The sequence below is a fragment of the Salvelinus fontinalis genome, chromosome 12, assembly GCF_029448725.1.
Source record: "Salvelinus fontinalis isolate EN_2023a chromosome 12, ASM2944872v1, whole genome shotgun sequence".
Classification (NCBI taxonomy): Eukaryota; Metazoa; Chordata; class Actinopteri; order Salmoniformes; family Salmonidae; genus Salvelinus; species Salvelinus fontinalis.
This window is the reverse complement of record NC_074676.1, coordinates 55,515,507-55,543,373: the sequence shown is the minus strand read 5'-3', so window position 1 is coordinate 55,543,373 and position 27,867 is coordinate 55,515,507. Positions and strand designations below refer to the sequence as shown.

The window sequence follows — 27,867 nt, the reverse complement described above, 5'->3', positions numbered from 1 at the left end:
GAACACTAGACAGAGACCTAAGACAACACTAGACAGAGAGACCTAAGACAACACTAGACACAGAGAGAGAGACCTAAGACAACACTAGACACAGAGAGAGAGACCTAAGACAACACTAGACACAGAGAGAGAGACCTAAGACAACACTAGACACAGAGAGAGAGACCTAAGACAACACTAGACAGAGAGAGAGAGACCTAAGACAACACTAGACAGAGAGAGAGAGACCTAAGACAACACTAGACACAAAGAGAGAGACCTAAGACAACACTAGACAGAAAGAGAGAGACCTAAGACAACACTAGACAGAGACAAAGACCTAAGACAACACTAGACACAGAGAGAGAGAGACCTAAGACAACACTAGACACAAAGAGAGAGACCTAAGACAACACTAGACAGAGACAAAGACCTAAGACAACACTAGACACAGAGAGAGAGACCTAAGACAACACTAGACACAGAGAGAGAGACCTAAGACAACACTAGACACAGAGAGAGACCTCAGACAACTCTAGACAGAGAGAGAGACCTAAGACAACACTAGACACAGAGAGAGAGACCTAAGACAACACTAGACACAGAGAGAGAGACCTAAGACAACACTAGACACAGAGAGAGAGACCTCAGACAACTCTAGACAGAGAGAGAGACCTAAGACAACACTAGACACAGAGAGAGAGACCTAAGACAACACTAGACACAGAGAGAGAGACCTAAGACAACACTAGACACAGAGAGAGAGACCTAAGACAACACTAGACAGAGAGAGAGAGACCTAAGACAACACTAGACAGAGAGAGAGAGACCTAAGACAACACTAGACAGAGAGAGAGAGACCTAAGACAACACTAGACAGAGAGAGAGAGACCTAAGACAACACTAGACACCGAGAGAGAGAGATCTAAGACAACACTAGACACCGAGAGAGAGAGATCTAAGACAACACTAGACACAGAGAGAGAGAGACCTAAGACAACACTAGACACAGAGAGAGAGAGACCTAAGACAACACTAGACACAGAGAGAGAGACCTAAGACAACACTAGACACAGAGAGAGAGAGACCTAAGACAACACTAGACACAGAGAGAGAGAGACCTAAGACAACACTAGACACCGAGAGAGAGAGATCTAAGACAACACTAGACACCGAGAGAGAGAGATCTAAGACAACACTAGACACAGAGAGAGAGAGACCTAAGACAACACTAGACACAGAGAGAGAGAGACCTAAGACAACACTAGACACAGAGAGAGAGAGACCTAAGACAACACTAGACACAGAGAGAGAGAGATCTAAGACAACACTAGACACAGAGAGAGAGAGACCTAAGACAACACTAGACACAGAGAGAGAGAGACCTAAGACAACACTAGACACAGAGAGAGAGAGACCTAAGACAACACTAGACACAGAGAGAGAGACCTAAGACAACACTAGACACAGAGAGAGAGACCTAAGACAAGACAGAGAGAGACCTAAGACAACACTAGACAGTATAGTATCAGTAAAGAGGCCATATCCCCCCATAAAATTCAACAACACTGACAAAGACCAGTTCGTGTTTAGCCACAGTCCTGGGGCTCTTGGTCTTGTGATGAATGGAAGTCACCAAGTCCATCTCGTCGTCCTCCTCCTCATCCTCCTCGTCACTGGCTGGGGTTGTGACCCTCCTCGGTCTCCCCGGTCGGCCCACCAGTCTGGATCCGCTACGGTCCTCCGATAGCCCTCTCCGGTCCTGTCTGTTCTGGCACTGGCTACACTGCCTCATGTAGTCCTTCACCTGCTTCAGGATACCTGGGAGGGCACAGGGTTAATCACATTGATGTATGAACCAACGAACAGTATGCCTACACACTGAATGGTTTCAGTAGCTAGATGTATTGCCTTCATCGTTATGGTGCAGCAGTATGCCTACACACTGAATGGTTTCAGTAGCTAGATGTATTGCCTTCATCGTTATGGTGCAGCAGTATGCCTACACACTGAATGGTTTCAGTAGCTAGATGTATTGCCTTCATCGTTATGGTGCAGCAGTATGCCTACACACTGAATGGTTTCAGTAGCTAGATGTATTGCCTTCATCGTTATGGTGCAGCAGTATGCCTACACACTGAATGGTTTCAGTAGCTAGATGTATTGCCTTCATCGTTATGGTGCAGCAGTATGCCTACACACTGAATGGTTTCAGTAGCTAGATGTATTGCCTTCATCGTTATGGTGCAGCAGTATGCCTACACACTGAATGGTTTCAGTAGCTAGATGTATTGCCTTCATCGTTATGGTGCAGCAGTATGCCTACACACTGAATGGTTTCAGTAGCTAGATGTATTGCCTTCATCGTTATGGTGCAGCAGTATGCCTACACACTGAATGGTTTCAGTAGCTAGATGTATTGCCTTCATCGTTATGGTGCAGCAGTATACTCATCACGTCAATGACAAGGAGACATTTTGGACAACAAATGTCCGTTTCTGAAACACGGGGAGAGGTTGGTATTTTTATATTTATGCGTGGTGTGTTGACAAGAGGACCAGTGGTGTGGTGACAAGTGGACCAGTGGTGTGTCGAACAAGTGGACCAGTGGTGTGTCGAACAAGTGGACCAGTGGTGTGTCGAACAAGTGGACCAGTGGTGTGTCGAACAAGTGGACCAGTGGTGTGTCGAACAAGTGGACCAGTGGTGTGGTGACAAGTGGTGTGTCGAACAAGTGGACCAGTGGTGTGTCGAACAAGTGGACCAGTGGTGTGTCGAACAAGTGGACCAGTGGTGTGTCGAACAAGTGGACCAGTGGTGTGTCGAACAAGTGGACCAGTGGTGTGTCGAACAAGTGGACCAGTGGTGTGTCGAACAAGTGGACCAGTGGTGTGTCGAACAAGTGGACCAGTGGTGTGTCGAACATGTGGACCAGTGGTGTGTCGAACAAGTGGACCAGTGGTGTGTCGAACAAGTGGACCAGTGGTGTGTCGAACAAGTGGACCAGTGGTGTGTCGAACAAGTGGACCAGTGGTGTGTCGAACAAGTGGACCAGTGGTGTGTCGAACAAGTGGACCAGTGGTGTGTCGAACAAGTGGACCAGTGGTGTGTCGAACAAGTGGACCAGTGGTGTGTCGAACAAGTGGACCAGTGGTGTGTCGAACAAGTGGACCAGTGGTGTGTCGAACAAGTGGACCAGTGGTGTGTGGTGACAAGTGGACCAGTGGTGTGTGGTGACAAGTGGACCAGTGGTGTGTGGAACAAGTGGACCAGTGGTGTGGTGTCAAGTGGTGTGTCGAACAAGTGGACCAGTGGTGTGTCGAACAAGTGGACCAGTGGTGTGTTGAACAAGTGGACCAGTGGTGTGTTGAACAAGTGGACCAGTGGTGTGGTGACAAGTGGTGTGTCGAACAAGTGGACCAGTGGTGTGTCGAACAAGTGGACCAGTGGTGTGTCGAACAAGTGGACCAGTGGTGTGTTGAACAAGTGGACCAGTGGTGTGTTGAACAAGTGGACCAGTGGTGTGTTGAACAAGTGGACCAGTGGTGTGTTGAACAAGTGGACCAGTGGTGTGTTGAACAAGTGGACCAGTGGTGTGTTGAACAAGTGGACCAGTGGTGTGTTGAACAAGTGGACCAGTGGTGTGTTGAACAAGTGGACCAGTGGTGTGTTGAACAAGTGGACCAGTGGTGTGTTGAACAAGTGGACCAGTGGTGTGTCGAACAAGAGGACCAGTGGTGTGTCGAACAAGAGGACCAGTGGTGTGTCGAACAAGAGGACCAGTGGTGTGTCGAACAAGAGGACCAGTGGTGTGTCGAACAAGTGGACCAGTGGTGTGTCGAACAAGTGGACCAGTGGTGTGGTGACAAGTGGTGTGTCGAACAAGTGGACCAGTGGTGTGTCGAACAAGTGGACCAGTGGTGTGTCGAACAAGTGGACCAGTGGTGTGTCGAACAAGTGGACCAGTGGTGTGTCGAACAAGTGGACCAGTGGTGTGTCGAACAAGTGGACCAGTGGTGTGTCGAACAAGTGGACCAGTGGTGTGTCGAACAAGTGGACCAGTGGTGTGTCGAACAAGTGGACCAGTGGTGTGTCGAACAAGTGGACCAGTGGTGTGTCGAACAAGTGGACCAGTGGTGTGTCGAACAAGTGGACCAGTGGTGTGTCGAACAAGTGGACCAGTGGTGTGTCGAACAAGTGGACCAGTGGTGTGTCGAACAAGTGGACCAGTGGTGTGTCGAACAAGTGGACCAGTGGTGTGTCGAACAAGTGGACCAGTGGTGTGTTGAACAAGTGGACCAGTGGTGTGTTGAACAAGTGGACCAGTGGTGTGTTGAACAAGTGGACCAGTGGTGTGTTGAACAAGTGGACCAGTGGTGTGTCGAACAAGTGGACCAGTGGTGTGTCGAACAAGAGGACCAGTGGTGTGTCGAACAAGAGGACCAGTGGTGTGTCGAACAAGAGGACCAGTGGTGTGTCGAACAAGTGGACCAGTGGTGTGTCGAACAAGTGGACCAGTGGTGTGTCGAACAAGTGGACCAGTGGTGTGTCGAACAAGTGGACCAGTGGTGTGTCGAACAAGTGGACCAGTGGTGTGGTGACAAGTGGTGTGTTGAACAAGTGGACCAGTGGTGTGTCGAACAAGTGGACCAGTGGTGTGTCGAACAAGTGGACCAGTGGTGTGTCGAACAAGTGGACCAGTGGTGTGTCGAACAAGTGGACCAGTGGTGTGTCGAACAAGTGGACCAGTGGTGTGTCGAACAAGTGGACCAGTGGTGTGTCGAACAAGTGGACCAGTGGTGTGTCGAACAAGTGGACCAGTGTTGTGTCGAACAAGTGGACCAGTGTTGTGGTGAACAAGTGGACCAGTGGTGTGGTGAACAAGTGGACCAGTGGTGTGTTGAACAAGTGGACCAGTGGTGTGGCTACAAGTGGTGTGTTGAACAAGTGGACCAGTGGTGTGTCGAACAAGTGGACCAGTGGTGTGTCGAACAAGTGGACCAGTGGTGTGGTGACAAGTGGTGTGTCGAACAAGTGGACCAGTGGTGTGTCGAACAAGTGGACCAGTGGTGTGTCGAACAAGTGGACCAGTGGTGTGTCGAACAAGTGGACCAGTGGTGTGTCGAACAAGTGGACCAGTGGTGTGTCGAACAAGTGGACCAGTGGTGTGTCGAACAAGTGGACCAGTGGTGTGTCGAACAAGTGGACCAGTGGTGTGTCGAACAAGTGGACCAGTGTTGTGGTGAACAAGTGGACCAGTGGTGTGGTGAACAAGTGGACCAGTGGTGTGTTGAACAAGTGGACCAGTGGTGTGGCTACAAGTGGTGTTGAACAAGTGGACCAGTGGTGTGTCGAACAAGTGGACCAGTGGTGTGTCGAACAAGTGGACCAGTGGTGTGGTGACAAGTGGTGTGTCGAACAAGTGGACCAGTGGTGTGTCGAACAAGTGGACCAGTGGTGTGTCGAACAAGTGGACCAGTGGTGTGTCGAACAAGTGGACCAGTGGTGTGTCGAACAAGTGGACCAGTGGTGTGTCGAACAAGTGGACCAGTGGTGTGTCGAACAAGTGGACCAGTGGTGTGTCGAACAAGTGGACCAGTGGTGTGTCGAACAAGTGGACCAGTGGTGTGTCGAACAAGTGGACCAGTGGTGTGTCGAACAAGTGGACCAGTGGTGTGTCGAACAAGTGGACCAGTGGTGTGGTGACAAGTGGTGTGTCGAACAAGTGGACCAGTGGTGTGGTGACAAGTGGTGTGTCGAACAAGTGGACCAGTGGTGTGTCGAACAAGTGGACCAGTGGTGTGTCGAACAAGTGGACCAGTGGTGTGTCGAACAAGTGGACCAGTGGTGTGTCGAACAAGTGGACCAGTGGTGTGTCGAACAAGTGGACCAGTGGTGTGTCGAACAAGTGGACCAGTGGTGTGTCGAACAAGTGGACCAGTGGTGTGTCGAACAAGTGGACCAGTGGTGTGTCGAACAAGTGGACCAGTGGTGTGTCGAACAAGTGGACCAGTGGTGTGTCGAACAAGTGGACCAGTGGTGTGTCGAACAAGTGGACCAGTGGTGTGTCGAACATGTGGACCAGTGGTGTGTCGAACAAGTGGACCAGTGGTGTGTCGAACAAGTGGACCAGTGGTGTGTCGAACAAGTGGACCAGTGGTGTGTCGAACAAGTGGACCAGTGGTGTGTCGAACAAGTGGACCAGTGGTGTGTCGAACAAGTGGACCAGTGGTGTGTCGAACAAGTGGACCAGTGGTGTGTCGAACAAGTGGACCAGTGGTGTGTGGTGACAAGTGGACCAGTGGTGTGTGGTGACAAGTGGACCAGTGGTGTGTGGAACAAGTGGACCAGTGGTGTGGTGAACAAGTGGACCAGTGGTGTGGTGTCAAGTGGTGTGTTGAACAAGTGGACCAGTGGTGTGTTGAACAAGTGGACCAGTGGTGTGGTGACAAGTGGTGTGTCGAACAAGTGGACCAGTGGTGTGTCGAACAAGTGGACCAGTGGTGTGTCGAACAAGTGGACCAGTGGTGTGTTGAACAAGTGGACCAGTGGTGTGTTGAACAAGTGGACCAGTGGTGTGTTGAACAAGTGGACCAGTGGTGTGTTGAACAAGTGGACCAGTGGTGTGTTGAACAAGTGGACCAGTGGTGTGTTGAACAAGTGGACCAGTGGTGTGTTGAACAAGTGGACCAGTGGTGTGTTGAACAAGTGGACCAGTGGTGTGTCGAACAAGAGGACCAGTGGTGTGTCGAACAAGAGGACCAGTGGTGTGTCGAACAAGTGGACCAGTGGTGTGTTGAACAAGTGGACCAGTGGTGTGGTGACAAGTGGTGTGTCGAACAAGTGGACCAGTGGTGTGTCGAACAAGTGGACCAGTGGTGTGGTGACAAGTGGTGTGTTGAACAAGTGGACCAGTGGTGTGTCGAACATGTGGACCAGTGGTGTGTCGAACATGTGGACCAGCGGTGTGTCGAACAAGTGGACCAGTGGTGTGTCGAACAAGTGGACCAGTGGTGTGTCGAACAAGTGGACCAGTGGTGTGTCGAACAAGTGGACCAGTGGTGTGTCGAACAAGTGGACCAGTGGTGTGTCGAACAAGTGGACCAGTGGTGTGTCGAACAAGTGGACCAGTGGTGTGTCGAACAAGTGGACCAGTGGTGTGTCGAACAAGTGGACCAGTGGTGTGTGGTGACAAGTGGACCAGTGGTGTGTGGTGACAAGTGGACCAGTGGTGTGTGGTGACAAGTGGACCAGTGGTGTGTGGAACAAGTGGACCAGTGGTGTGGTGTCAAGTGGTGTGTCGAACAAGTGGACCAGTGGTGTGTTGAACAAGTGGACCAGTGGTGTGTTGAACAAGTGGACCAGTGGTGTGTTGAACAAGTGGACCAGTGGTGTGGTGACAAGTGGTGTGTCGAACAAGTGGACCAGTGGTGTGTTGAACAAGTGGACCAGTGGTGTGTTGAACAAGTGGACCAGTGGTGTGTTGAACAAGTGGACCAGTGGTGTGTTGAACAAGTGGACCAGTGGTGTGTTGAACAAGTGGACCAGTGGTGTGTTGAACAAGTGGACCAGTGGTGTGTTGAACAAGAGGACCAGTGGTGTGTTGAACAAGAGGACCAGTGGTGTGTCGAACAAGAGGACCAGTGGTGTGTCGAACAAGAGGACCAGTGGTGTGTCGAACAAGTGGACCAGTGGTGTGTCGAACAAGTGGACCAGTGGTGTGGTGACAAGTGGTGTGTCGAACAAGTGGACCAGTGGTGTGTCGAACAAGTGGACCAGTGGTGTGTCGAACAAGTGGACCAGTGGTGTGGTGACAAGTGGTGTGTTGAACAAGTGGACCAGTGGTGTGTCGAACAAGTGGACCAGTGGTGTGTCGAACAAGTGGACCAGTGGTGTGTCGAACAAGTGGACCAGTGGTGTGTCGAACAAGTGGACCAGTGGTGTGTCGAACAAGTGGACCAGTGGTGTGTCGAACAAGTGGACCAGTGGTGTGTCGAACAAGTGGACCAGTGGTGTGTCGAACAAGTGGACCAGTGGTGTGTCGAACAAGTGGACCAGTGGTGTGTCGAACAAGTGGACCAGTGGTGTGTCGAACAAGTGGACCAGTGGTGTGTTGAACAAGTGGACCAGTGGTGTGTTGAACAAGTGGACCAGTGGTGTGTTGAACAAGTGGACCAGTGGTGTGTTGAACAAGTGGACCAGTGGTGTGTTGAACAAGTGGACCAGTGGTGTGTCGAACAAGTGGACCAGTGGTGTGTCGAACAAGAGGACCAGTGGTGTGTCGAACAAGAGGACCAGTGGTGTGTCGAACAAGAGGACCAGTGGTGTGTCGAACAAGTGGACCAGTGGTGTGTCGAACAAGTGGACCAGTGGTGTGTCGAACAAGTGGACCAGTGGTGTGTCGAACAAGTGGACCAGTGGTGTGTCGAACAAGTGGACCAGTGGTGTGTCGAACAAGTGGACCAGTGGTGTGGTGACAAGTGGTGTGTCGAACAAGTGGACCAGTGGTGTGTCGAACAAGTGGACCAGTGGTGTGTCGAACAAGTGGACCAGTGGTGTGTCGAACAAGTGGACCAGTGGTGTGTCGAACAAGTGGACCAGTGGTGTGTCGAACAAGTGGACCAGTGGTGTGTCGAACAAGTGGACCAGTGGTGTGTCGAACAAGTGGACCAGTGGTGTGTCGAACAAGTGGACCAGTGTTGTGTCGAACAAGTGGACCAGTGTTGTGGTGAACAAGTGGACCAGTGGTGTGGTGAACAAGTGGACCAGTGGTGTGTTGAACAAGTGGACCAGTGGTGTGGCTACAAGTGGTGTGTTGAACAAGTGGACCAGTGGTGTGTCGAACAAGTGGACCAGTGGTGTGTCGAACAAGTGGACCAGTGGTGTGGTGACAAGTGGTGTGTCGAACAAGTGGACCAGTGGTGTGTCGAACAAGTGGACCAGTGGTGTGTCGAACAAGTGGACCAGTGGTGTGTCGAACAAGTGGACCAGTGGTGTGTCGAACAAGTGGACCAGTGGTGTGTCGAACAAGTGGACCAGTGTTGTGGTGAACAAGTGGACCAGTGGTGTGGTGAACAAGTGGACCAGTGGTGTGTTGAACAAGTGGACCAGTGGTGTGGCTACAAGTGGTGTTGAACAAGTGGACCAGTGGTGTGTCGAACAAGTGGACCAGTGGTGTGTCGAACAAGTGGACCAGTGGTGTGTCGAACAAGTGGACCAGTGGTGTGGTGACAAGTGGTGTGTCGAACAAGTGGACCAGTGGTGTGTCGAACAAGTGGACCAGTGGTGTGTCGAACAAGTGGACCAGTGGTGTGTCGAACAAGTGGACCAGTGGTGTGTCGAACAAGTGGACCAGTGGTGTGTCGAACAAGTGGACCAGTGGTGTGTCGAACAAGTGGACCAGTGGTGTGTCGAACAAGTGGACCAGTGGTGTGTCGAACAAGTGGACCAGTGGTGTGTCGAACAAGTGGACCAGTGGTGTGTCGAACAAGTGGACCAGTGGTGTGTCGAACAAGTGGACCAGTGGTGTGTCGAACAAGTGGACCAGTGGTGTGTCGAACAAGTGGACCAGTGGTGTGTCGAACAAGTGGACCAGTGGTGTGTCGAACAAGTGGACCAGTGGTGTGTCGAACAAGTGGACCAGTGGTGTGTCGAACAAGTGGACCAGTGGTGTGTCGAACAAGTGGACCAGTGGTGTGTCGAACAAGTGGACCAGTGGTGTGTCGAACAAGTGGACCAGTGGTGTGTCGAACAAGTGGACCAGTGGTGTGTCGAACAAGTGGACCAGTGGTGTGTCGAACATGTGGACCAGTGGTGTGTCGAACAAGTGGACCAGTGGTGTGTCGAACAAGTGGACCAGTGGTGTGTCGAACAAGTGGACCAGTGGTGTGTCGAACAAGTGGACCAGTGGTGTGTCGAACAAGTGGACCAGTGGTGTGTCGAACAAGTGGACCAGTGGTGTGTCGAACAAGTGGACCAGTGGTGTGTGGTGACAAGTGGACCAGTGGTGTGTGGTGACAAGTGGACCAGTGGTGTGTGGAACAAGTGGACCAGTGGTGTGGTGAACAAGTGGACCAGTGGTGTGGTGTCAAGTGGTGTGTCGAACAAGTGGACCAGTGGTGTGTTGAACAAGTGGACCAGTGGTGTGTTGAACAAGTGGACCAGTGGTGTGGTGACAAGTGGTGTGTCGAACAAGTGGACCAGTGGTGTGTCGAACAAGTGGACCAGTGGTGTGTTGAACAAGTGGACCAGTGGTGTGTTGAACAAGTGGACCAGTGGTGTGGTGACAAGTGGTGTGTCGAACAAGTGGACCAGTGGTGTGTCGAACAAGTGGACCAGTGGTGTGTTGAACAAGTGGACCAGTGGTGTGTTGAACAAGTGGACCAGTGGTGTGTTGAACAAGTGGACCAGTGGTGTGTTGAACAAGTGGACCAGTGGTGTGTTGAACAAGTGGACCAGTGGTGTGTTGAACAAGTGGACCAGTGGTGTGTTGAACAAGTGGACCAGTGGTGTGTTGAACAAGTGGACCAGTGGTGTGTCGAACAAGAGGACCAGTGGTGTGTCGAACAAGAGGACCAGTGGTGTGTCGAACAAGTGGACCAGTGGTGTGTTGAACAAGTGGACCAGTGGTGTGGTGACAAGTGGTGTGTCGAACAAGTGGACCAGTGGTGTGTCGAACAAGTGGACCAGTGGTGTGTCGAACAAGTGGACCAGTGGTGTGGTGACAAGTGGTGTGTCGAACAAGTGGACCAGTGGTGTGTCGAACAAGTGGACCAGTGGTGTGTCGAACAAGTGGACCAGTGGTGTGTCGAACAAGTGGACCAGTGGTGTGTCGAACAAGTGGACCAGTGGTGTGTTGAACAAGTGGACCAGTGGTGTGTTGAACAAGAGGACCAGTGGTGTGTCGAACAAGAGGACCAGTGGTGTGTCGAACAAGAGGACCAGTGGTGTGTCGAACAAGAGGACCAGTGGTGTGTCGAACAAGTGGACCAGTGGTGTGTCGAACAAGTGGACCAGTGGTGTGGTGACAAGTGGTGTGTCGAACAAGTGGACCAGTGGTGTGTCGAACAAGTGGACCAGTGGTGTGTCGAACAAGTGGACCAGTGGTGTGGTGACAAGTGGTGTTGAACAAGTGGACCAGTGTTGTGGTGAACAAGTGGACCAGTGGTGTGTCGAACAAGTGGACCAGTGGTGTGTCGAACAAGTGGACCAGTGGTGTGTCGAACAAGTGGACCAGTGGTGTGTTGAACAAGTGGACCAGTGGTGTGTCGAACAAGTGGACCAGTGGTGTGTCGAACAAGTGGACCAGTGGTGTGTCGAACAAGTGGACCAGTGGTGTGTCGAACAAGTGGACCAGTGGTGTGTCGAACAAGTGGACCAGTGGTGTGTCGAACAAGTGGACCAGTGGTGTGTCGAACAAGTGGACCAGTGGTGTGTCGAACAAGTGGACCAGTGGTGTGTCGAACAAGTGGACCAGTGGTGTGTCGAACAAGTGGACCAGTGGTGTGTCGAACAAGAGGACCAGTGGTGTGTTGAACAAGTGGACCAGTGGTGTGGTGACAAGTGGACCAGTGGTGTGGTGACAAGTGGACCAGTGGTGTGGTGACAAGTGGACCAGTGGTGTGGTGAACAAGTGGACCAGTGGTGTGTTGAACAAGTGGACCAGTGGTGTGTTGAACAAGTGGACCAGTGGTGTGTCGAACAAGTGGACCAGCTGTGTGTTGAACAAGTGGACCAGTGGTGTGTTGAACAAGTGGACCAGTGGTGTGCGGGTCAGCTGTTGGTTCACCCACAATTGCTAATAACCCGTATTTTAACCCGTATAACAACTTGTTAAATAACCCGTCCGCCCATCTAGATGTGATAAAGTGAAACCCGCCAATATAGAAAATGCGCCGTATACTAGAGTCAGACAGTGCAACGATTTGTTTAATTTTTCCGAAAACATTGGGCTATTTTTGTTAGTCAACTTGTCTATAATTAGATACATGCAGTTTCTCTTCTGTCATATGCTGCCCTAGAAGAATAAATAGAACTAAAGAATGTCTTTGCTCCGCAAAAAAAAAGTAGAGATAACAGAGAACCTCACCCGAATGTCATAAATCCATAGAATGGATGCGTCAATCTAGTTCGGTGAGGTTCTCTGTTATCTCTACTTTTTTGCAGAGCAAAGACGTTTAGGGACCGGGAAGAAAATGCAATAACTCTAAAAACGGAACTCTGCGCAAAATTTCCAAATGACAGTTTGATTGTTTTTGTTACATATTTATTCATAAAGTTTAAATATAGATTATAGAACCCCATGTGAACAATTCTTGACATCATGATCTGTTTTTAGAAAATTTGATACTTCAGGATATTTGGCAATGAGGCACTTTATCTATTTCCTCAGAGTCCGATGAACTCGTGAATACAATTTTTATGTCTCGGAGTCTAGCATGCTAGCAGAAAGCGCAATAACTTGAAGCCTACGGGTAACGCTAGTTAGCATTGTTTCACAAAACTACTTCTAAATTTCCATCATACTGGACAGAGACAAAATGGCCAGGGCTCGGATTTGAAGCTGAGCCATCTGCACGTCCTCTGCTGCGTGGTACAGTCATATCTGACTAAGATCATAACATGGTGTCAGAAGTGCTTTCAACCTCGTCAAATAGAAGGAGAGATTATTTCACAGAAAATAATAAAATGTCACTTGAGTTTTGTCGGCGTTGAGTGACGAAAAGTAGCTCGCTGCTCTCTCACGGCTCTTCACTGAGCAGAGCAAACGGACTCCCAAGTGGCGCAGCGGTCTAAGGCACTGCATTTCAGCTAGAGACGTCACTACAGACAACCTGGTTCGAATACAGACGATCACAACCGGCCGTGATTGGGAGACCCATAGGGCGGCGCCCAGCGTAGTCTGAGTTTGGCCGGTTGTAGGCCGTCATTGTAAATAAGAATTTGTTCTTAACTGCCTAGTTGAATAAAGGTTCAATCAAAAAAGAAAGGGGGAAAGAAACAGAGCCGTTGCGATGGATACTCAGAGAGCCATGAGCAGAGCGAGCTGCATGCAGGGAGTGAAAGAGGGGAGCAGCTAATGAATTAACTAATGGGGCGGGGAGAAGTTATTTCTGATTTCTGTTACGGCCGGGCCTTCAATTTCGCAGAGGCAATCGACCCGGGTAGGGCCTGAACAAAGGCCGTACAATATGAGGATATGAGGTCATGGCAGCGTTGGCTATCAAAGCTCATGCGGCAGGTAGCCTACCGGTTAAGAGTGGTGGGCCAGAAACAGAAAGGTCGCTGGTTCGAATCCCCGAGCAGACTAGGTGAAAAAAATATGTCGATGTGCCCTTGAGCAAAGCACTTAACCCTAATTGATCCTGTAAGTCGCTCTGGATAAGAGCGTTTTCTAAATGACTAAAATGTACATTGTAAAAACACGGCGTCGTTTCTCGCCCGAACTGTATATGTTCAGGCCGTCAAATCAAATCCTTCGATATGAAGTTTTTTTTTTTTTTAAAGAACATTAATAAAAACGTGTCATTTTCACGAGGTTGGAAGTAACATATTCAACTACTTAAGACGTTGTCTCTAATCTAGGTTGTGTATTTAGATTGAGAAAACAAACAACTAAAAAAGGAAGAATTTTTTTATTTCTCTCATTGACTCGGCAAGCATTCACAGGAGTATCACGATGTGGCACCTCTGGGTTTAGAAACGGTGGCCTGAACGTTGCAGGATAAGGCTTAAAATCCATGCCTGTACGGGGCTCTACTACCCTTTATCTACGCAATATTTCACAACCCTAAACCCGCCTGCCCCACAGACATAACCATGGGGACTGCAGGTATGACTCAACCTGAACCATAACTTAAAACTAAAATATTTAACTTTTTTGGGTAACCCACCAAATTCACATAGATATGAAAGTTAAAGATGTCATTCTCATTGAAAGCCAGTCTTGGTGGTGTATCTGTTCTGTGTACAATTTCTATGTTTCCCGTTTAGTTTTTGCTGTCTTTTAAATTCGGTTTGGTACACCAGCTTCAAATAGCTGAAAATACAATATTTAATATCTGAAAATAAACCAATTATTCACAGCTGTTTAGATGGTGCAATGATTGTCTGTAGAATGACTTTGTTTTGTCACAAACTGAAATTAGGCGAACTATTAGAATTTTTGCAACCAGGAAATGGCGGAATGATTTCTGCATATTGCTCCTTTAAGCGTACCATACATTGATTGACCAATCAGACACCGGTTAACTAGTTAGCGAGCCATATGGCTAACAAACTGCGAAGGAAATATACCAGCTGGTGTTTTCTTTTACGCGTGTTCTCTGGCCTAATAAACAAAACAAGTGTCGCTAGATAATTTAGCTATAGAATTATATTTTACCTCTCCACCAATACTTCTGAGAAATGGATTCCCAAGTGTGATGCTGGTTGAGGTGCTCTTCTCCGGCGACAATGTGTGACTCGTCGATAAGTTCCTTCCTCCGACCAGCCTGCAACACCACTTCCAACTCGGTGAATTCATCCAGGCCTTTCTGTCTTCTCTGGTAGTACAGTGTGCCATTCCGCACGACATAGCAAGCGGCTGCTTTACGAATCTTTCTTTTAGTATTGCCATGGGTCCCTGGTGCGTACGGCTCCCGCTCATCAGTCAGATAGCGTCTGATGGCTAAGTAGCTTTCCTCGCACGACATAACCTTAATTATTCGCGCACACAACTAAAATTACGCTATTTATTTCGAAGAGAAAAGCATCTTCGAACTTGTAATTTTTAAATCCGTATAAGTGCCACATAATATACAAAAAAAACAATATTTCTGGTTATTTTCGAAGGGGGAACGCAGTTCTTGACCGTGAGGGGTGGACTTGCATGAACAGACAAAATGGCTGCTGCACAACCGGATGTGGCGTGAGAAATGGCGGAAGAGCAGAGATACTGTATGTAATGGAGAGGTAATCTTGTCTCCGCCCTAACAGTGTTAGTCGGTGTCCCGAAGGCAGGTGGTCTGCTTATCGTGGACAGATTAAAGCCTCCCGTCCTTCTTATTCTTTGAGGTTTAATGGCAGACTACAACCTACGGGTGTATTGACGCCACCTACTGTACAGGGTAAGGAAACAAAAATACTCATTTGGAGAGGGGCAGAGGTCTGATACCAACAGGCTGTTCTCTCCCATGCCGTCAGGCAGCGGTCTGATACAGTTTCTATATACACTGAGTATACAGTTATGAGAACACCTATTTAATATTGAGCTGCTTGCTTAGCGAGTACCACTTCCTCCCGATTTAGCCCCCAACCTGGCGTGAACTCGAGGCCTCTGCCTCACAAACACACACAACTGCCCCCCTCAAGTGTCTTATCCGATCGCTCCACCTCAAAAGCTAGCTAATGAGGCGACGCAAGAGGGACACTTCAGGCTTAGGAGTAAGTTCCCCATCTGCTACACTAACACACATCACAGCTGCTGCTACCAGATTCTTATAGTTTGTCCATTTTATACTTTATTTTACATTTAGAAAGAGAATAACGACATGACAATAAACAATAGAGGGGGGGGGGGGGTCGCCTGGGTCCTACCAGGAAACGCAGGACACTCAGCGAGCCCTGCCATAGGCATCATGTGTGGCCAGGCAGGAGTCAAGCGTGGGGGGGTACAGTTCACAAACAAATACAGGCCATTAATATATTAGACTCTTTGATATACATATGACATATTAAAAAATATATATATTTATTTATTTATCTTTTATTGAATTAACTAACTATATTTAACTTTTATACTGTCCCAGAGACCATCTAGGCCATAGTCCTGCAGGGCCGATGCCGCTCTTTCCGTACTCAATAAATCCACGAATTCCCTTAACCAAATGTCCATGCTGAACCACTGAGGTTTACACTGTTTCCAATTCATTAGTATTGTTCGTTTGACCGATAGGAAGGTCAGTGCAATGATGCGTGACTCTAGGTTGGATATTGTCCACCCTACTTCCTAGCAAGCACACTACAGGACAAAGTGTAATAAATGCGTTCAAAATTAAAGACACAATATCAACTACTTCTGTCCAAAAAAAATTGACGGCCGGACTTTTCCAGAAGAGATGCATTAGTTTACCAACCTCACCGCAGCTATGCCAAATCTGAAAGGCTTTGATATTTTTTCTTTCTCAACAAGTGAGGTTTTATATAAGCCCTATGTAAGAACTTCATTTGAATAATTATATACCTTACACAGTTGCATATTGCTAGTGTTTTTCCATATTGCATCCCACTGTACTGCGGTGAGAGATACACACACGTCTTGTTCCCAAGGTAACGGAGTAGGGATGTTGCTGTTTGGGGAGGAGAGGCCAACCAGGAAACCCTTCCTTTCCCATTAGCTGCACCCCTCAGTGTGTTTGGGGAGGAGAGGCCAACCAGGAAACCCTTCCTTTCCCATTAGCTGCACCCCTCAGTGTCCATCACACATTTAGATCCCACATCAATTGAGTAAATATATTTTATTATTGATTTGAGCTGCAAATAAGGTAGAAATGCCATATCGATCAGACCAAACTCTGCTCTACCAACTCTTTAAATGGTTTCATATCACCTTCGTTTACGAACTGCCCCACCTGACTGATGTTTTGGCGTTGCCAGGTAATATTAGCCAATGTCTTTCTCCCTGCAGTAAACAAGAGGTTGTTCCCTATTGGACATGAAGGGAGAGATGCTCCACTGATAGATATTATTTTATGAAGTATCTTTGCCACTTCACACGAAAACTCAAGCAGTGGGTTATCTATCTTACAGTAGAATTTGTTGTAATAGCATAATGATTTCTATGTTCTGATACAATGTGTTCCTCTAACCACTCCCAGCTGCCTACTATTCCCCATTTGTATAACCCATGACAATGGACATCTGGCATTATAAGACTTCATAACGCCATGACAATGGACATCTGGCATTATAAGACTTCATAACGGCATGACAATGGACATTTGGCATTATAAGACTTCATAACGGCATGACAATGTACATCTGGCATTATAAGACTTCATAACGGCATGACAATGGACATCTGGCATTATAAGACTTCATAATGGCATGACAATGGGTATCTGGCATTATAAGACTTCATAATGGCATGACAATGGGTATCTGGCATTATAAGACTTAATAACCACATGACAATAGGTATCTGGTATTATAAGACTTAATAACCACATGACAATGGGTATCTGACATTATAAGACTTAATAACCACATGACAATAGGTATCTGGCATTATAAGACTTAATAACCACATGACAATGGGTATCTGGCATTATAAGACTTAATAACCACATGACAATGGGTATCTGACATTATAAGACTTAATAACCACATGACAATAGGTATCTGGCATTATAAGACTTCATAATGGCATGACAATGGGTATCTGACATTATAAGACTTAATAACCACATGACAATAGGTATCTGGCATTATAAAACCACTAATACAAATAAAGATGAGGACCACCTTGCTTCTTGACATGGATAGGTTTTTATGGTAAAATCGTATTTTTTTATATATATATATTTATTTCCACAAAAAGCCGGGAAATAAACGATGTAAATCTTTAGACCAGTACTGAGGGAACTGAAGTGGTATAGCTGACATAAGGAACGATAGTCATCTTTATCACCTTTACCCCATAGTGATAACGATAGAACTGTCCGTCTCCCATAAACCATTAGAGGTGACATTAAGAGACCTTGTCCATTTACATTAAATATCTTATTGATCGGTAACCTGATATTTCTCCCTAGGTATGTGAGACCTTGTGGTTTTCATATGAAGGGAGCAGTACCACGGTGGGTTGAAAAGGTGCAGTCTCCCTCCTATTCACTTTATATCCAGAACAGTATATAAATCATGATATAGATCCAGAACATGAGCCAAATGCTCTTATGAACTGTAGCACCCATGGTATCGAACAGCTGGGACTTTACAGTGTTACTAAGATATCATCAGAGTATAGGTTGGTTTCTAAGTCATGACCACTCAAAGTGATTCCATTTATATCCTCCTTAGCTCTAATGGTGCAGCCAAGGGGCTCTAGTGCCAAAATAAATATACCTGGGGAGAAGATACTCAGGAGTCCACATACTTTTGGCCATGTAGTGTATCTGACATATTTGTCAGCTATTAGTTCTGAGAGTCTAAAAGAGAAATTCGAGGCATTATGACGTGCTTGTCAAATTGTGAATGAGAGACTGATGAAGTGTGTACAGCCGGAAACAGTAAAGAAAGCAGAGCTCATGCTTTTCATACAGCCTCAGAATGTATTCAAAATCTAAACATATAACCCAACATTTGTATCACAACTAAAGTTACATAAATAACTCTAAATTAAGCATATAGGAGGACCTGTTTTTTTTTGGTTAACCGCTCAACACAGAATAGCGCACTTCCTCAAATCCTTATTCAGCTATGTTCAATTGTGTTCTTCATACTATAAAATAATGTCACGGAATTCAAAGCCATAGTCCCAGACACCTCAGAGTATGCTATTCTGTTCTTCTGAAATAGACTACATTTTCTTCATATCATGTTTCTTTAGACCTGTCTAAAATAAATAATGGATTTATTGTGATGGTTTAGGCTATATTAAATGGATTTCTGAGACTTTTTAAAATGTAGATGTTCCAAAGATCAGCATGTGTGGAAGCCAGGAGATAATAAACGTGTTTATGATAATTAACGGTCAATTACTGTGAGACCGGCAGTTATTTGCTGGACGATCACCGGCTGATGAAAAGTCATGACCGCCACAGCGGTCCGATATCCAATCCGATATCTTCATGAGGTGTAAAGCACGCTCCTTCTAGACACACAGAAAACCCAAGAAAGCCCACTTCTCGTTACTCTCACCGACTCCACCTCATCTAACTCATCCACGATTTTTATAGAGACTTCAAAACGGATCTCCCGGGTAACATCGATCCAAAACCCTTACTCCGACCAAAAAAAGACTCCGAACTAGGCTTGGATTGGCTAGATTCCACGACCACTTTGCTTCTCTTACTTCCTGTTCCTCTCACTCTTATCTCTACTCCATCTGATTCAAACACAACATCCGCTTCCGCCATTTTCCTCAAGTCCCAACAGCCGGGGTCAAAGTTTCTTCACTTCTCTCCCCTAACCTTCACCTGTTCCTCTCTGAGAAGATTGAGAAATGACATCACGAGACTTCCAGGAAAGCTTGAGAAACAGACCAAGCAGGACAGGTTTTTGGGGGTTTGTCAATGAGAGAAGTGACAAATTCTTCCTTAGTTGATAATTTTCTCGAAATCGAAAGGGACAAACTAGATTAGAGCCAATGTCTTAATTAGTTGAACATGTTATTACTCCAACCTTTTGAAAATTACATACTAACACGTTTTCATTTTCGACCAAAACAACTTTATATGGAAGGTGGGTCTTTGATTTTGACGGCCTGCAGATCCTTAGTTCGAGGCGAGATGACCGTTAGACTCTTAGCTAGTCAACGTCGCCATGACATCGCCTACAAGAGTGATCGGGGGGGGTTTCTATTGGAGAAGCAGTTTCTGCCTCTCTTCATACCGTACGGTCTTTGATGAAGCCTTGCTATGTGCATTTCTGACCACAAGATGGCGCAATGTGACAACAAACCAAGCGATTTTCCTCTTTTCCAAAGCTTTACTCATGATTCATATTTCAAATGAATATTCCAGAAACATTTTGTTTTTTTATAGGCTACATATTTAAATGGCCTGACAGAAAAGGAGCAAACATTGACAATATATATATATATATGAATGCTTGTTGGAACAAACTACTATAATCAACAACATCTCAGAATCGGCAATGACCTTCCTTCCAAGTCCCAACCACCTGCTCCAGTCGGTGATCCCAGATGACTGTCAGGTACCAGTGTAACTAAAGCATCATTGTCTCCAGGAGCCATCTAAGGAAGGGCATTACAGGTGGGTTTAAGGAATAGGGGTGGATTTGATTTTGCAAAGAGATTTCATGCGACCTCATAAGATGTTTCACGGCAGTTGAGTGTGTCGTTGTGTATTAAGTTCAATCATATCCAATCACATCCATTCACATCCAAATAATAGAATTAACCAAAATGCCTCTTGCTGTACAATAGTCGACAGGTTATGAAATAAACCTATTGACATTGCTTTGCCATCAAGAGGAAGCCAATCAAAAGCCACAGAGGACTTTTAGAGAGCCGTTATTGGGTGTGTTGACTCTCCTCCCCTCCTCTGCTCGGCTCCCCTCCTCTGCCCTTGTCTCCTCCTCTTCTCTCCTCCTCCCCTCCTCTGCCCTCATCTCCTCCTCTCCTCTGCTCGGCTCTCCTCCTCTGCCCTCGTCTCCTCCCCTCCTCTGCTCGGCTCTCCTCCTCTGCCCTTGTCTCCTCCTCTCCTCTGCTCGGCTCTCCTCTTCTGACCTCCTCTGCCCTCGTCTCCTCCCCTCCTCTGCTCGGCTCTCCTCTTCTCCTCTGCCCTTGTCTCCTCTCCTCCTCTTCTCTCCTCCCCTCCTCTGCTCGGCTCTCCTCTTCTGTCTGGTCTGGGCAGCGCTCTCCGTTCTGTCTGGAAGAGATAATTGAACAGCCTCTACCTCTGAAGGGGGTTGCTGGGCAACAGCCCTGGGTGACTCATCACATCGCTGTTTTCTGATGAACTGTATCCTAGCTATCGTCATCTAACAACTGTTGTCTGTCTGTGTGTCCCTATCTCTGACTGTCACGTTCTCTATGTGGTTAGTAGACACACTGGTGCCGTCATAGATTTGCAGGACACTCGTTCACACACACACACACATAGGCCCTAAACACACGCATGTACAAGGATTTACAGACAAGGCCACATATATCTCCTAAAAGCTGAAGGACTATAATGTATGAATAAACACTATTTTCACAGGGATTCCTGTCAGCTTTTACCAAATTCATTTCTATTGACGATGAAGAAAGGAGCAAAAAGGTCATGTCCCCTACAGTCCAACCTTGAAATGTGATGGATGAGGAACAGTATCCTTCTAGCAGGACAGCGCTCTGATTGGTCCTTTGGTCTTTAGGAGAAGTATCCTAGCAGGACAGCGCTCTGATTGGTCCTTTGGTCTTTAGGAGAAGTATCCTAGCAGGATAGCGCTCTGATTGGTCCTTTTGTCTTTAGGAGAAGTACCCCTCTAGCAGGACAGTGCTCTGATTGGTCCTTTTGTCTTTAGGAGAAGTATCCTAGCAGGATAGCGCTCTGATTGGTCCTTTGGTCTTTAGGAGAAGTACCCCTCTAGCAGGACAGTGCTCTGATTGGTCCTTTTGTCTTTAGGAGAAGTATCCCTCTAGCAGGACAGCGCTCCGATTGGTCCTTTGGTCTTTAGGATAAGTATCCCTCTAGCAGGACAGTGCTCTGATTGGTCCTTTGGTCTTTAGGAGAAGTATCCCTCTAGCAGGACAGCGCTCCGATTGGTCCTTTGGTCTTTAGGAGAAGTATCCCTCTAGCAGGACAGCGCTCCGATTGGTCCTTTGGTCTTTAGGAGAAGTATCCCTCTAGCAGGACAGCGCTCTGATTGGTCCTTTGGTCTTTAGGAGAAGTATCCTAGCAGGACAGCGCTCTGATTGGTCCTTTTGTCTTTAGGAGAAGTATCCCTCTAGCAGGACAGCGCTCTGATTGGTCCTTTTGTCTTTAGGAGAAATATCCCTCTAGCAGGACAGCGCTCTGATTGGTCCTTTTGTCTTTAGGAGAAGTATCCTAGCAGGACAGCGCTCTGATTGGTCCTTTGGTCTTTAGGAGAAGTATCCTAGCAGGACAGCGCTCCGATTGGTCCTTTGGTCTTTAGGAGAAGTATCCTAGCAGGACAGCGCTCTGATTGGTCCTTTGGTCTTTAGGAGAAATATCCCTCTAGCAGGACAGCGCTCCGATTGGTCCTTTGGTCTTTAGGAGAAGTATCCCTCTAGCAGGACAGCGCTCCGATTGGTCCTTTGGTCTTTAGGAGAAATATCCCTCTAGCAGGACAGCGCTCTGATTGGTCCTTTTGTCTTTAGGAGAAATATCCCTCTAGCAGGACAGCGCTCTGATTGGTCCTTTTGTCTTTAGGAGAAATATCCCTCTAGCAGGACAGCGCTCTGATTGGTCCTTTTGTCTTTAGGAGAAGTATCCTAGCAGGACAGCGCTCCGATTGGTCCTTCGGTCTTTAGGAGAAGTATCCTCTAGCAGGACAGCGCTCTGATTGGTCCTTCGGTCTTTAGGAGAAGTATCCTAGCAGGACAGCGCTCCGATTGGTCCTTTGGTCTTTAGGAGAAGTATCCTTCCAGCAGGACAGTGCTCTGATTGGTCCTTCTGTAAGGGCTGTCGTTCTCCTCTTCCTCGGACGAGGAGAGGAGAGAAGGATCAGTGGACCAATACGCAGCATTTGGGAAATAAGCCATCTCTTTATTTGTAACGACGGCAACACGAAAACAAAACACTTACAAAATTACAAAACAAGAAAACGACGTAGACGAAACCTGAACATAAAACTTTCTTAACTAAAACGTAAAACTCACGGACAGGAACAGACTACATCAAAACGAACGAACAGCCAAACAGTCCCGTATGGTTCAGACATAGACGAAACAGGAGACAATCACCCACAAACAAACAGTGAGAACACCCTACCTAAATATGACTCTCAATTAGAGGAAAACGCAAAACACCTGCCTCTAATTAAGAGCCATACCAGGCAACCCAAAACCAACATAGAAACAGAAAACATAGACTGCCCACCCAAAACACACGCCCTGACCATAAACACATACAAAAACAACATAAAACAGGTCAGGAACGTTACAGAACCCCCCCCTCAAGGTGCGAACGCCGGGCGCACCAGCACAAAGTCCAGGGGAGGGTCTGGGTGGGCAGTTGACCAAGGTGGTGGCTCAGGCTCTGGACGCTGTCCCCACACCACCATAGTCACTCCCCGCTTCTGTCTTCCCCTCCCAATGACCACCCTCAAACTAACATCCCCTAAATGAACAGCCAACACTGGGATAAAGGGCAGCACCGGGAGAAGGGGCAACACCGGGACAAGGGGCAGCACCGGGACAAGGGGCAGCACCGGGACAAGGGGCAGCACCGGGACAAGGGGCAGCACCGGGACAAGGGGCAGCACCGGGACAAGGGGCAGCACCGGGACAAGGGGCAGCACCGGGACAAGGGGCAGCACCGGGATAAGGGCAGCACCGGGATAAGGGGCAGCACCGGGATAAGGGGCAGCACCGGGATAAGGGGCAGCACCGGGATAAGGGGCAGCACCGGGATAAGGGGCAGCACCGGGATAAGGACCAGCACCGGGATAAGGACCAGCACCAGGATAAGGACCAGCACCAGGATAAGGACCAGCACCGGGATAAGGACCAGCACCGGGATAAGGACCAGCACCGGGATAAGGACCAGCACCGGGATAAGGACCAGCACCGGGATAAGGACCAGCACCGGGATAAGGACCAGCACCGGGATAAGGACCAGCACCGGGATAAGGGGCAGCACCGGGACAAGGGGCAGCACCGGGACAAGGGGCAGCACCGGGACAAGGGGCAGCACCGGGACAAGGGGCAGCACCGGGATAAGGGGCAGCACCGGGACAAGGGGCAGGTCCTGGCTGAGATACTCTGGCAGATCCTGGCTGAGGGACTCTGGCAGATCCTGGCTGAGGGACTCTGGCAGATCCTGGCTGAGGGACTCTGGCAGATCCTGGCTGAGGGACTCTGGCAGATCCTGGCTGAGGGACTCTGGCAGATCCTGGCTGAGGGACTCTGGCAGATCCTGGCTGAGGGACTCTGGCAGGTCCTGGCTGGACGGCTCTGGCAGGTCCTGGCTGGACGGCTCTGGCAGGTCCTGGCTGGACGGCTCTGGCAGGTCCTGGCTGGACGGCTCTGGCAGGTCCTGGCTGGACGGCTCTGGCAGGTCCTGGCTGGACGGCTCTGGCAGGTCATAGCAGGACGGCTCTGGCAGGTCATAGCAGGACGTCTCTGGACGCTCATGGCAGGCTGACGGCTCTGGACGCTCATGGCAGGCTGACGGCTCTCGACGCTCATGGCAGGCTGACGGCTCTCGACGCTCATGGCAGGCTGACGGCTCTCGACGCTCATGGCTCTCTGACGGCTCTGGCTGCTCATGGCTCGCTGGCGGCTCTGGCAGATCCTGTCTGGTTGGCGGCTCTGGCAGATCCTGTCTGGTTGGCGGCTCTGGCAGATCCTGTCTGGTTGGCGGCTCTGGCAGATCCTGTCTGGCGGGCGGCTCTAGCGGCTCCTGTCTGGCGTGCGGCTCTAGCGGCTCCTGTCTGGCAGACGGCTCTGTAGGCTCATGGCAGACGGGCGGCTTAGCAGGCTCATGGCAGACGGGCGGCTTTGCAGGCTCATTGCAGACGGATGGCTCAGACGGCGCTGGGGAGACGGATGGCTCAGATGGCGCTGGGGAGACGGATGGCTCAGATGGCACTGGGGAGACGGATGGCTCAGATGGCGCTGGTGAGACGGATGGCTCTGGCCGGATAAGGCGCACTGTAGACCTGGTGCGTGGTGCCGGAACTGGAGGCACCGGGCTAAGGATACGCACCTTCATACTAGTGCGGGGAGCAGGGACAGGGCACACTGTACTCTCAAAGCCCACTCTATACCTGATGCGTGGTACCGGCACTGGTGACACCGGGCTGAGGACAAGCACATCAGGATTAGTAGGGGGAGAAGATACAGTGTGTACAAGGCTCTGGAGACGCACAGGAGGCTTAGTGCGTGGTGCCGGAACTGGAGGCACCGGGCTAGATACACGCACTACAGGGAGAGTGCGTGGAGGAGGAACAGGGCTCAGGAGACGCACTGGTAGCCTAGTGCGTAGTGTAGGCACTGTAGGTACTAGGCTGGGGCGGGGAGGTGGCGCCGGAAATACCGGACCGTGGAGGCGTACTGGCACTCTTGAGCATTGAGCCTGCCCAACCTTACCTGGTTGAATGCTCCCGGTCACCCGACCAGTGCGGGGAGGTGGAATAACCCGCACCGGCCTATGTAGGCGAACAGGGGAAACCATGCGTAAGGCAGGTGCCATGTATGCCGGCCCGAGGAGACGCACTGGAGACCAGACGCGTTGAGCCGGCCTCATGACACCTGGCTCAATACCCAATCTAGCCCTGCCAGTGCGGGGAGGTGGAATAACCCGCACTGGGCTATGCACTCGTACAGGAGACACCGTGCGCTCTACTGCGTAACACGGCGCCTGCCCGTACTCCCGCTCTCCATGGTAAGCCTGGGAAGTGGGCGCAGGTCTCCTACCTGCCCTTGGCCCACTACCTCTTAGCCCCCCACCAAGAAATTTTTGGGTGTTACTTACGGGCTTTTTGGGGTTCCGTGCCAGACGCGTTCCCTCATAACTCCGGTTCCTCTCTCCGGTAGCCTCTGCTCTCCTCAGTGCCTCCAGCTGTTCCCATGGGAGGCGATCCCTACCAGCCAGGATCTCCTCCCATGTGTAGCAACCTTTCCCGTCCAATATATCGTCCCAAGTCCAGGAGTCCTTGTTGCTCTGTCGAGCTTTCCCTTGCCGCTTGGTCCTAGCGTGGTGGGTGATTCTGTAAGGGCTGTCGTTCTCCTCTTCCTCGGACGAGGAGAGGAGAGAAGGATCAGTGGACCAATACGCAGCATTTGGGAAATAAGCCATCTCTTTATTTGTAACGACGGCAACACGAAAACAAAACACTTACAAAATTACAAAACAAGAAAACGACGTAGACGAAACCTGAACATAAAACTTTCTTAACTAAAACGTAAAACTCACGGACAGGAACAGACTACATCAAAACGAACGAACAGCCAAACAGTCCCGTATGGTTCAGACATAGACGAAACAGGAGACAATCACCCACAAACAAACAGTGAGAACACCCTACCTAAATATGACTCTTAATTAGAGGAAAACGCAAAACACCTGCCTCTAATTAAGAGCCATACCAGGCAACCCAAAACCAACATAGAAACAGAAAACATAGACTGCCCACCCAAAACACACGCCCTGACCATAAACACATACAAAAACAACATAAAACAGGTCAGGAACGTTACACCTTCGGTCTTTGTATTGGTAGTATGTTTATACCACATTTCCACTTACAGCCCAGATGTCTGTCGACACAATCAGGACTGTTTACTGCACTCATGACATTTCCAAGAGTCTTTAACTTATACACGGTAAATGACATTACTGTCTTACTAAGGGCCTAAATGTCATCCTCACTACAGTCTTCAATGGAGGAAAGAGTCCTTTAACCTTTAAGGTTTCTCTGTCAGCTCATCAACACATCCGTGACACACAACAGGATGACGACGATGACAGTGTTGGTTTGTGCCTGGCTGACGGGAAGCTGGAGGGATGCCAGCTTCACAGCAAAGCCTCGTGATTCTTCTCACATTTATTGACACGAAACTTGGCCGACTCAACTTCTCTTCAACTCAGAGGTCCGTTACGTTTCTCCTGCCCTGTGTGAGTTATTGGCCAGGTACCAAATGGCACCTTATTCCATATACAGTGCCTTCCAGGCTCTGGTCAAAAACAGTGCAATATATTAGGGAATAGGGCCCCATTTGACAGCCTCCATGGTGGGTGACAGAGTAGGTAAAGCCCCAGTTGATGCCTGGATTTGGGGTAAGTAACTGCCGATCTGATGTTCAAAAGTTATTTTTGGTTATAAGATATGATAGCGGATACATTGAGTGAAAATGAAATTCAAAATAAAGGCCAAAAGAATCACAAAAGAGCATAGTATGGATCCATCTTTCCTTCAGAGTGTGTGTATGTGTGTGTGTCTGTTGGTGTGTGTGTGTCTGTTGGTGTGTGTGTGTGCCTGTTGGTGTGTGTGTGTGCGTGCGTGTGTCTGTTGGTGTGTGTGTGTGCCTGTTGGTGTGTGCCTGTATGTGTGTGTGTGCCTGTTGGTGTGTGTGTGTGTGTGTGCGTGTGTCTGTTGGTGTGTGTGCGTGCGTGTGTCTGTTGGTGTGTGTGTGTGCCTGTTGGTGTGTGCCTGTATGTGTGTGTGTGCCTGTTGGTGTGTGTGTGTGCCTGTTGGTGTGTGTGTGCCTGTTGGTGTGTGTGTGCCTGTTGGTGTGTGTGTGTGCCTGTTGGTGTGTGTGTGTGTGTGCCTGTTGGTGTGTGTGTGTGTGTGTGCCTGTTGGTGTGTGTGTGTGTGCCTGTTGGTGTGTGTGTGTGTGCCTGTTGGTGTGTGTGTGTGTGCCTGTTGGTGTGTGTGTGTGCCTGTTGGTGTGTGTGTGTGTGTGATGGAAAACTACTCCAGCACCAAGGCAGCCCTACTCAGCTCCATATCACTGACCCTGACCCCCACAGAGCAGAACAGAGGAGAGTAGAGCAGAACCAGGCAGAACAGAGCAGAACCAGGCAGAACAGAACAGAACCAGGCAGAACAGAGCAGAACCAGGCAGAACAGAGCAGAACCAGGCAGAACAGCGCAGAACAGAGGAGAGTAGAGCAGAGCAGAACCAGGCAGAACAGAGCAGAACCAGGCAGAACGGAGGAGAACCAGGCAGAACAGAGCAGAACCAGGCAGAACAGAACCAGGAAGAATAGAGCAAAACCAGGCAGAACAGAACCAGGCAGAACGGAGGAGAGTAGAGCAGAACCAGGCAGAACAGAACAGAACCAGGCAGAACAGAGCAGAACGGAGGAGAGTAGAGCAGAACCAGGCAGAACAGAACAGAACCAGGCAGAACGGAGGAGAACCAGGCAGAACAGAGTAGAACCAGGCAGAACGGAGGAGAGTAGAGCAGAACCAGGCAGAACAGAGCAGAACCAGGCAGAACAGAACAGAACCAGGCAGAACGGAGGAGAGTAGAGCAGAACCAGGCAGAACAGA

General features: G+C 49.0%; 1 protein-coding gene across 1 annotated transcript in view; it reads right to left on the bottom strand.

The window, feature by feature from the left end:
- zbtb11 (zinc finger and BTB domain containing 11) overlaps nucleotides 1-14,883 on the bottom strand; it is a 43,590-nt gene extending 28,707 nt beyond the window's left edge. Inside the window, exons 1-2 of the mRNA XM_055941128.1 lie at nucleotides 14,363-14,883; nucleotides 1,553-1,800 (exon numbers count right to left, since the gene is read on the bottom strand). Coding sequence (XP_055797103.1) covers nucleotides 1,553-1,800; nucleotides 14,363-14,672 — 558 coding nt within the window. The 5' untranslated portion in view covers nucleotides 14,673-14,883. The remainder of the gene's footprint in view (nucleotides 1-1,552; nucleotides 1,801-14,362) is intronic.
- Nucleotides 14,884-27,867: the final 12,984 nt, after the last annotated feature.